Below are 11455 nucleotides of genomic sequence, written 5' to 3' on the forward strand. Positions count from 1 at the left end.
AGTTTGAAAGTAAGTAGTAAATAAGACAGGAAAATAACCTTAGTATCAAATCACAATCAATTAGGTGAAGGACTCCCTTTAATTAAGGAGTCAGACTTAAGGTAAATAAACAGAGTTCCATTTATGGAAAGAAAATCAAAAATAAGTTGCAAAATAAAGGGTAAATACATATAGAGTTTTGAAAGATACACGATTTTAAGCAAATAAGGCAAGAAGAATCACCAATCACACAGTAAATTAAGGAAACAGGGATTTGAATTGGTATTGAATTTAGCAAGAAAGTGGGTCCAAATCAGTCAAAGGGAGAATCGAAATAGGCTCATAGAAAATCAACCCCCCAAAATTAGGGTTATTTCAAAAGGGGAAGTCTGACTATAAAAAGATGCACAAATTCAAACATGCGAGGCTGACATTAGCAAAATAGTCATGTAATCAGCGAGCAGAAAAACATAGGCATGAAATGAAATTAGAAGTTCTTGCAATGCTTAGCAAGAATCAGAAGCATGAGGCGAGTTTAAACAGTTAGGGTTATGAAATTAAACAGGCAGCAGACAATCACACACAAAACTCAGAAAACCCCCAAAATCTAGGGTTTTCATCACATCTCGAGTGTAAAGAAGAAAGCATAGGTGAAGATAAACTCAGAAAGAACACAAACATTCACGAAAAGCATAAGGCAAGCAAAGGACACAGTGAAGGAGTTACTCAGAAACCCTAGAAACAACATGGTAGAGAAAACACATAGGAACCATAGTAGAAAATACTTAGGAATTATAGCAAAAGTAAAAGAGATCACAATAGAGCAAAATAAAACACAAAATCGGAGAAACTCTAAGTTTCAAGAAGAGGAACAGTTCGAAAACAAAATCGGTAAAAAAATGTGGAAAGCACTTTGAAATCTTAGAAAATAACGTAGATCTGAAGTAGATCTTAAAGAGAAACAAAGAAGAAAACCTTGGAGACTTAGGGTTTCAGAGAAAACCCTACAGAACGAGAAAGCCTGGAACGGACTGATTTTGAGTCGAAAACAGACTCACAATGCTAAGACTTGCCGGAGAGAGACCGTACATGGCCATAAAACTCAAGCTGGAGGACCTTTGAGTCGGTGGTCTTCAAAATCGGACTTCGATCTTTGAACAAAAGGGGCATGGAAGGGAGTGGGGTGAGTATAGGTTGCACGAAGCCTGGGAGGCCACGGTTTCCGGTGAAATAAGGTCGGAAAATGGTCGGAGAAGGACTAGGGTTTCAGGGGTGGTTGAGAGCATTTGGGAACGAAAGGGTTTCAGGGGCGGCTGGTTTGGTTAGAATGATTAGGGTTAGGGGTGTCTTTGGTTTAATTAAGGGAAGGGAGACGTGGACCGTTGATTAAAACAATCAACGGTCCTGATTTAAAAATGGGGATCCGGGCAGGTAGATTAATATGGTTTGGGTCGGGTTATTTAGGAAATTGGGTAGTGTAATTGGGGGTTGGAATTAGGGCTAAAATTGAAATAACAAGGGCTACAATTTAAATAGCCAATTCTCCCCATTTTGAATTTTATAAAGTAGTAAATGATGTTTAAAAATCAAAATTAAAAATACTGAGTTAATAAGCAATGCATAAGTACTAATTTAAAAATATTTGAAATGATTTTGTGATTACAAATGCTATTAAATATAGAAATAGGCTAAAATTGTAATTTTATGCAATTTTAGTTTAAAAATACCAAATGAACTTGTAAAATTATGCAAAAATCATGTAAATTATATTTTGTGTAAATGCGAGAATAAAATAAATTATTCGCCAAAATGACAAGTTTTGGGAATAATTATTGGTGTTTATAGTGCAAAATAGGCCATAAATTGGTTTTTTTAAAAATCTTTAAAAATTTGGGAAAATACCAAAGCCTTTGGGCGTGCTTGTATATGCATACATATGTTATTTTGAAAGTATTTTGAGTATAAAAAATATATAGGGAAAAATTTGGGTATCAACAGCTTCTTGGTCTTCCTTATTTGATCATATCAGGGAGCGACAGTATGATGACCCTTATTTGCTTGTCCTCAAGGACAAGGTTCAGCATGGTGATGCCAAATATGTGACTATTGGTGATGATGGGTATTGAGGATGCATGATCGGATTTGTGTACCCAATATTGATGGGCTTTGAGAGTTGATTCTGGGGGAGGCCCATAGCTCGCGGTATTCCATTCATTCGGGTGCCGCGAAGATTATTAGGAATTGAGGCAGCACTACTGGTGGAGGCGGATGAAGAAGGATATAGTTGGATTTGTAGTTCGGTGCCTCAATTGTCAGCAGGTGAAGTATGAGCACCAGAGACTGGGTGGGTTACTTCAGCAGATAGAGATTTCGGAGTGGAAGTGGGAGCGGATCACCATGGACTTTGTAGTTGGGCTCCCACGGACTTTGAGAAAGTTCGATGCTATTTGGGTGATTGTGGATCGACTGACCAAGTCCACTCACTTTATTCCTGTGTATACTACTTATTCCTCGGAGCGGTTGACGAAGATTTATATCCGGAAGATTGCTCGTCTGCATGGTATTCCAGTTTCCATCATTTCAGATAGAGGTACACGGTTCACATCACGGTTCTGGAGAGCCGTTCAGCATGAGTTGGGTACTCGGGTGGAGTTGAGTACAACATTTCACCCTCAGACGGACGTACAATCCGAGTGCACTATTTAGATTCTTGAGGATATGCTCTGTGCGTGTGTGGTTGAGTTTGGAGGGTCTTGGGATTAGTTCTTGCCATTGGCAGAGTTTGCTTACAACAACAGCTATCAGTCCAGCATTTAGATGGCACCGTATGAGGCTTTATATGGTAGGCGGTGTAGATCTCGGGTGGGTTGGTTTGAGCCAGGTGAGGCTAAATTATTGGGCACAGACTTAGTTCAGGTTGCCTTGGAGAAGGTTAAGGTGATTCAGGATAGACTACGTACAACCCAGTCCAGACAGAAGAGTTACGCAGACCGGAAGGTTTGTAATATTTCCTATATGGTTGGAGAGCGGGTTCTGCATCGGGTTTCGCCTATGAAGGGCGTTATGAGATTTGGGAAGAAAGGGAAGTTGAGTCCGAGGTTTATTGGCCCTTTTGAGATATTGAGACATGTTGAGGAGGTTGCTTATGAGCTTGCTTTACCTCCCAGCTTGGCAGGAGTTCATCCGGTATTTCATGTTTTGATGCTCCGGAGGTATCACGGTGATCCGTCGCACGTGTTGGATTTCAGTTCAGTCCAGTTGGACAAGGATCTATCCTATGTTGAGGAGCCAGGGGCAATATTGGACAAGCAAGTTAGGAAGCTGAGGTCAAAGAACATTGCATCAGTAAAGGTTCATTGGTAGGGCCAGTCGGTCGAGAAGGCGACCTGGGAGACCAAGCATGATATGCGCAGCCGTTACCCTCATCTTTTCACTACTTCAGGTATGTCTTTATGCTCGTTCGAGGATGAAAAATGTTTAAGTGTAGGAGGATGTGACGACCCAACCGGTCATCTTAAGAATTAACGCCCCGATTGCCTATTAACGTCTTTCTCCAAGTTTATTTCTGCTATTTTTATTTGCTGGGATGTTCGGTTTTGAGTTTCGGAGAGTTTTGGGACACTTAGTCCCTAATGAGAGCTTAAGTGTTGGAAAGTTGACCGTAATCGGAACAGTGTGAAAACGGCCTTGGAATTGAAATCCGATGGTTTCGTTAGCTTCGCTGGGTGATTTTGGGCTTAGGGGCGTGTTCGGATTGTATTTTGGAGGTCCGTAGCTAATTTAGGCTTGATAGCCAAAAGTGGAATTTTTGAAGTTTCCGGTTCGATAGTGAGATTTTGATCCGAGGGTCAGAATGGAATTCCGGAAGATGGAGTAGCTCTGTAGTGTTGAATGTGATGTGTGTGCAAAATTTCAAGTCATTCGGACGAGGTTTTATAGACTTTTTGATCGAAAATCTATTTTTAGAGTTTTTGGAATTCTTAGGCTTGAATCCGATGAAAAATAGGTGTTTTGATGTTGTTTGACCATTCTGAAGGTTGGAACAAGTTTGAATGATGTTTTAGGATTGGTTGGCATGTTTGGTTGAGGTCCTAGGGGCCTCGGGTGTATTTCGGATGCTCAACGGACCAATTTTGGACTTGGAAAGATTGCAGATTTTTTGCTATTATGTTGCAGAGAAAACATTCACCGCGTTCGCGTAGAGCATTTGGGAGAAACAGCTGAAATGTGCTTTGCGTTCGCGATGATGTCCCGCGTTTGCGAAGGTAAGGACCCGTAAGTCTTCGCGTTCGCGTCATGTCCTCGCGTTCGCTTAGGGTCTGCCAGTTTAAGTTACGAGATCGCGTTTAGACCTTGCGTGGGCGAAAGAGGAAATTAGCCAACAGTACTTTTGTGCATCGCATTTACGATAGTAGCCTTGCGTTCGCGAAGAAGAGCGCGCCTGGGAAGATATAAGATTTCAAAATCGAGGGTTTAGCCATTTTTATCAAAACTTAAGCTTGGGAGCTCGGATTTGAGCGAGATTTTGAGGGATTTTCAGAGATATCGATTGGGTAACGATTCTTAACTCCTTTTTGTTTGTAACTCATTAATCTAATCATGAATTCATCCTTTAATTTCGGAATTTGTATGAAAATTGGGGAAACGTTCTTAGACCAAGCATTTGGGTTTTGATTGGGGATTTGACATTAGATTGGGAAAATTTTGGTTAGACTCATGAGAGTGTGAGGATTCTGGAAATGTAAATTTTACCCGATTCCGAGACGTGGGCCCGAGGGGTGTTTTGGTCATTTTACCTAATTTTGCGTATTAGCTTAGAATTTCTTTGTAGAATCAGTTACTTGAAGTGTTATTTACGTTATGAAATTGCATTGAATAGATTTGGGCCATTTGGAGTCGAGTACTCGTGGCAAGAGTGTGGTTTCGAATTGATTATTGAGTCGGTTCGAGGTAAGTGGCTTGTCTAACCTTGTGTAGGGGACCTTCCCCTTAGGATTGGTATATTTGGTAATTGAAATGCCTTGTACGTGAGGTGACGAGTGCGTACTTGTGCTAATTGTTAGAAATCCGGTTTACTTTAAGTAATTACTAGTATGTTTCCTTTCCTATTTCTATTACTTGCACTATTAAGCATGTTGTTAGCTTAGGAAAGCATGTCTAAGTGACTTAATTGCTTTGTTTTCTCAACCTGCCTTACCTGAATTCTGTGCAGCATGCTAGGCTAGAATCACTTGTTGCCTTAATATGAAATTTTGCCATTTCTGTATATTTTCCTGTTGCTGCTGTTGTATTTATTTTGAGACTACGGATGTGGGATTCCGGTAGCTCCCCCTTGTCTGTTTATTTTGGGACTACGGATGTGGGATTCCGGTAGATCCCCTTGCATAGTTATATGGAACTACGGGAATGCACCCAGTAGATTTCCCCAGTACTGGGTATTTACATTTGGGACTACGGAACGGGATTCCGGTAGATCCCCGCGCACTATGATTTGGACTACGGGATGGGATCCCGGGAGATCCATTGGATATGTACATATGGGACTACATGACGGTATCCTGGGAGATTCTCGATTGTTATTATTGTTGCTTGATGTGCCGGAGAATTTTGGCACATTTAATATAAATTGCTTAGATTTTAGTTTGTTTTAAACGCAATTATCTTTTATACTTATGTAATTTTAGTGTTTTTGCAGTGTATGAGGTTTAAGGACTTAAGAGCATGGAAATGAAATCAAAAAGCCACAAAAAGACAAGAAAAGAGCAAAATGCATCGCAAATATGGAAATGCGGACCGCAAATCCAACATGCGGGCCGCATAATGCTCAAAAAGGTCGCAAACCGCAACCGTTTGTTGGCCAAAGTCTAGTGAAAGAAATGCGGTCCAGTCTGCGGTCGCATAACAGGTTTGCGGGCCGCATAATGGACCGCAAACTTGTTATGAAAGTTGTTGAAGGTGGAAAATGCAATGCGAAATGTGATCGCATATCTGCAATGCGGACCGCAAAACGTGAATGCGATGAAGTCCTGGAAACTAGGGTTTGAAGATGCGATGGCTATGTCAAGAATGCGGACCGCATGTCTGTTATGTGACAGATATGAAGTCGCATATTTAACCGGAAAGGGTATTTTTGTCCCGTGTTTTGACCTACTATAAATAGATTTATTGGGGTTTTGTGGGGGAATTTGGTTTGATTTTGAAGCTACAATCCAAGGATTTATTATTCCTCTCTTTTGGAAGCTTTTGAATCAAGAATCTTGCACTTTGTAAGCTTTATGGCATTAAATATTCTCATCCTTTTGTATTCTAGTATGTGTAGCTAACTTTAAATACTAAAGTTGTGGACCCTAAATGGGTGTTATGTTAATGATTATTTAACATTGAATATATGCATAGTGGTTGGTTGATATTTATTTACTTCTCATTCTCCATTTATTGTTGGTGGTTGCAAATATTAACAAGTGTCATTAAATTCTTACTTTGCTTGGGAAAGTGGGTTAGAATTTGGTAGAAGTGAATATCAAATACTCAAGGCTTTAAACCTTGTTTAATAGAATCACTTAGGAATAAGTGGGTTTTATTTGACATATTTTGATTGTTCTTAATTGCAACTCTTTTATTTTTGGAAAAATCATAAAGAGGAAATACTACCCAACTATTGAAAAATATTGGGTAGTCATTTAGAAATCATTTGCATATCAAAAGAACTTTCCATTAGAAATATATCATATTAACACCGATAGCTTTACACTTCATTGAAGGGGACACAACCTTGGTTTCTTTAATCAAATTATTTACATTCTCAACATTACAATTAGTTATTTCTTCAAACCAAAATCATTTCATACTCTTGTTACCATTAACCGAATAGGATTACGACTTTAGTCAAGTAACACACTATTTGAGTAACCTTTTCACACCTATTCCCTGTGAGATTCGACCCCAACCTTGTTGGGTTATTATATTTGACGCCGACCGTCTTACACTATTTAATTTAAGTGTAATTTGAGCGTATCAAATTTTGGCGCCGTTGCCGGGGAGTACGGTTTTGAAATTACTAATTAGTGTGTGTTTTACTTTACGTCTTAGTCTATTCCATCACAATTTGCTTGTTTTGCTTGGTGTTGATAGGAAAACATGGTCGAATATGAAGAAGAAATGGAGGCAGAAATGGAAGAAAATCCTTTTGCGGACATAGAGAAGTACATTGAGGATAAAAATGCTATTGTACCTCCGGCCGTTGGCGCTACAACTTTCAAGGTGGAACATGGTTTAATCCTTATGCTCAAAGCGGAGGGTTTTTTTCCAGGAATTCCACTAATGATGATCCGACACAACATCTTAGAAACTTCTTGGATGTGTGTGCGATGCATAAGCAGAACAACATCTCTGATGATGTCCTAAGGCTGAGGTTCTTCATGTACTCACTAGCTGGGGACGCAAGGAAATGGCTTCAAAATATGCCACCAAGATCCATTCATTCTTGGCCCGAACTTGTCCGAGCATTCTTAGCTAAATGGTTATCGCAAAGTAAGAAGTCTGAGATCCAGGATAAAATCTTCTTTTTCAAGCAAGTAACGGGAGGGCATCTACATGAGGCATGAGATCGATTCAAGTTATATTTGGTGAGGTCTCCCAACCATGGCTTTCCGGATTCTATCTTGTTGGAAAAATTCTACATGGGTTTGGATCCTATGAACCAATCTATAGCCAAGAATGCAGTTGATGGATCTTTCATGGATAAATCATTCGCAAGGGTCACACAAATACTTGACAAAATGGAAAAGCATAATCAAGCATGGAACTCAGAGGACAGCACAGGTGGAATTGCATATGGATCTCCTTCCTTGACTGCCATGATCAAGGAAAACCAAGAGAGAGATCAAGTGATTGCAGGGCTTACCACAAATGTCAATGTGTTGACAAAGATGTTCACAGAAAGCCAAACGAAGAAAGTAAATCTGGTGGAAGATGTGCAACCCATATCAAATGAAGACTTTGAGGAGGAAAACTATGTCAACAACTCTCAAGGAGGTTACAAAAGGCAACAATACCAAGGTCAAGGACAAAATCAATGGAGCCCTCACCCGCAAGGGCAAGGCAACCAACAGTAGTGACATGACCAAGGCGGCTCAAATCAAGGTAATTGGAACAACAACAACTTCTCAAATCAGAGTTCAAACCCTTATGTTCCTCCAAAGGGTCAATATTCAAATCAAGGTTCCTCAAGTGAGTCTAAGTTGGAAGGCATGCTTGAACGGGTATTGCAAAATCAAGAGAAGTCCGACACTTCTATGAGGAATATGACCGAGCTTGTTGGTTCTCATACCGCATCCATTCAAAAATTGGAGATGCAAATGAGAGACCTCTCTAGGGAACAAAATCCGGAGCAAAAAGGGACACTTCCAAGTGACACAATTGCGAACCCCAAGGGTAGTGGGAGTGGTCCAACTTCTCATGTCATGGCAATTACTATTCGGAGTGGAGGTACTACAAGGAGGGAGTGAACAAGTGGTTAAAGTTGAAGAGTCCGAAAATGAAGTTGAGGTTGAAGAGCCAAGTGTTGTTGAAGTGGAAAAGGTTCCGGAAGAGTTGAAAGTGCAAGACGAAAACCGGGAAGAGGTGAAAGGAAAAGGTAAAAGAGACACCAAAAACTCTACCACCTATTCCTAGAGCTCCTCCTCCATTCTCTCAAAGACTTGCTAGGAAGGTTGATGATAGCAAACTCGAAAAGTTCTATGACATTCTCAAGCAATTATCGGTGAATATTCCATTTGTGGAAGCATTTCAAGAGATGTCGGGTTGTGCTAAATATTTGAAAGATTTAATTACCAAGAAGAGAACCACCAAAAATTAAGTGGTGAACATGACTCACCGGGTTAGTTCCATCATTGTAACATCCACTGTTCAAAAGAAAGAAGACCCGAGAGCTTTCACCATTCCTTGTGCTATTAGGGCACATGATTTTGCAAGAGCCCTTTGCGATAATGGGGCTAGCATCAACTTGATGCCTCTTGCCATTTACAAACAAGCAGAGTTAGGTATTCCAAGGCCCACAAGTATGAGATTGCAAATGGCCGATCATTCCATAAAGAGACCGGTGGGAAGTGTTGATGATGTGCTTGTTAAAGTGGGAAAGTTTCATTTACCCACCGATTTTATAATCCTTGATTGTGCGGTTGACAAAGAGATCCCTATCATTTTGGGGAGACCAGTCCTAGCTACAGGAAGAGCACTAATGGATTCGGAACGGAATGAGATCAAATTTCATGTGAATGATGAAGAGGTTACATTCCAAGCAAGCAAGGGTATGAAACTGCCACATGAATATGTCTCGGTGATTGATGTTGTTGATGAAGTGGAAGATGCGGTTGAAATGAAGATGAAAGAACAATGACTCGGTGAGGCGTTGGATGCTATTTCAGTGAACTTTAATGGTGAAGATATGGAAGGATATATAGAATCGGTAAATGCATTGGAAGGGCTTGGGTCCTACACTTATGCTCCAGCAAAGCTCTCTCTCGACTTGGAGAATAGAGCCACTCCTCCCGCAAAACCTTCTATTATTGAGCCACCACAACTAGAGCTCAAACCACTTCCGCCACACTTGAGGTATAAATTTCTTGGCTCAAATGATAATTTACCGGTAATTATTTCTTCTTTGTTGAATGATGTGCAGGTAGAACAATTTTTGGAAGTCTTGAAGGAGTATAGGCAAGATATTGGATGGACAATTGCGGACATCCGAGGGATTCCCCCCGGAATTTGCGAACACAAGATTCAATTGGAGAGTGAGATGAAACCAATGTGGAACATCAACGACGGTTGAACCCGTCCATGCAAGAGGTGGTAAAGAAAGAAATTATCAAGTGGTTGGATGCCGGGGTAGTCTACCCCATTGCTGATAGTTCTTGGGTGAGCTCGGTGCAATGTGTGCCAAAAAAGGGAGGCATGACCGTGATTGAAAATGATAAAAATGAGCTCATCCCTACAAGAATGGTGACCAGATGGAGGTTGTGTATGGATTATCGGAAGCTCAATAGTGCCACATACAAAGACCATTTCCCTATGCCTTTTATTGATCAAATACTTGATCGGCTAGCGGGAAGGTCATTCTATTGCCTTCTTGATGGATATTTTGGTTACAACCAAATCAATATCGCGTTGGAAGACCAAGAGAAGACAACATTCACTTGCCCTTATGGAACTTTTGCCTCTAGTCGGATGTCGTTTGGTTCGTGCAATGATCCGGTTACCTTTCAAAGATGCATGATGTCCATCTTCTCTGACATGGTGGAGGATTTTCTAGAGGTTTTCATGGACGACTTTTCGGTGGTAGGTGACTCTTTTGAGTATTGTATCAACAATCTTAGACAAGTGCTTAAGAGATGTGAGGAGACCAACCTTGTGCTCAACTAGGAGAAATGCCATTTCATGGTGGATGAAGGCATTGTATTGGGGCATAAAATTTCAAAATATGGCATAGAGGTTGACCGGGCAAAGATCAAGATCATTTCCAAGCTTCTTCCACCTATTTCAGTTAAAGGTGTCCGAAGTTTCTTGGGGCATGCCAGGTTCTATAGGTGTTTCATCAAGGATTTTTCCAAGATTGCAAATCTTTTGTGCAAACTCCTTGAGAAAGATGCAAAATTTGTGTTTGATGAGAAATGCCTCAAAGCCTTTGAGGAATTGAAGCAAAAGCTCACCACGACACCTATTATTGTCACACCCGATTGGTCTCTTCCTTTCGAGCTCATGTGTGACGCTAGTGGTGTAGCTATTGGAGCAATTCTTAGCCAACATCATAAAAAGGTTCTCCACACGATCTATTATGCAATCAGGACACTCAATGGAGCGCAAATGAATTACACGGTGACTGAGCAAGAACTTCTTGCCATTATCTATGCCTTTGAGAAATTCTGGGCTTATTTGTTTGGATCCAAGGTGATAGTGTACACAGATCATGCTGCTCTTCTCTATCTCATGGAAAAGAAGGATGCAAAGCCTAGGTTAATTCAGCGAGTCTTGTTGTTGCAAGAATTTGACTTCGAGGTCAAGGATCGCAAAGGAATGCACAATCAAGTAGCAGACCATTTATCAAGGCTTGAAGAGGAAGGGAGACCAAAAGGAGATCTTGAAATCAATGATGCATTCCTGGATGAGCACATATTGGCACTATCTAGCACTTTTGCTCCTTGGTATATCGATATTGCTAACTACTTGGTTAGTGACCTTATTCCAGATGGATTGGAATCCTATCAAAAGAAGAAGTTTTTGAGAGATTGTCGGCAATACTATTGGGAAGAATCATTCATTGTTCTGTGTTTGTGCTGACAACATCATCATAAGGTGTGTTCCAGAAAAAGAGATTATGCTAATTCTAAAGGCATGCCATGACTCACCGGTTGGGGGTCACCATGGGGGAAATCAAACGACGGTTAAGGTGATTGAATGTGGTTATTATTGGCCGTCGATC

The 11455-nt window shown here is 40.6% G+C and overlaps 1 protein-coding gene across 1 annotated transcript; it reads left to right on the plus strand.

Annotated features, from left to right (window-relative positions):
- The first annotated feature begins 8845 nt into the window (after positions 1–8845).
- Positions 8846–9376, plus strand: LOC107802149 (uncharacterized). The gene has a single exon (XM_016625596.2). The coding sequence runs from the start codon at positions 8846–8848 to the stop codon at positions 9374–9376; it is 531 nt and encodes a 176-aa protein (XP_016481082.2).
- The last annotated feature ends 2079 nt before the right edge of the window (positions 9377–11455 follow it).

This window comes from Nicotiana tabacum, chromosome 20 (genome assembly GCF_000715075.1).
Source record: "Nicotiana tabacum cultivar K326 chromosome 20, ASM71507v2, whole genome shotgun sequence".
Taxonomy (NCBI): Eukaryota; Viridiplantae; Streptophyta; class Magnoliopsida; order Solanales; family Solanaceae; genus Nicotiana; species Nicotiana tabacum.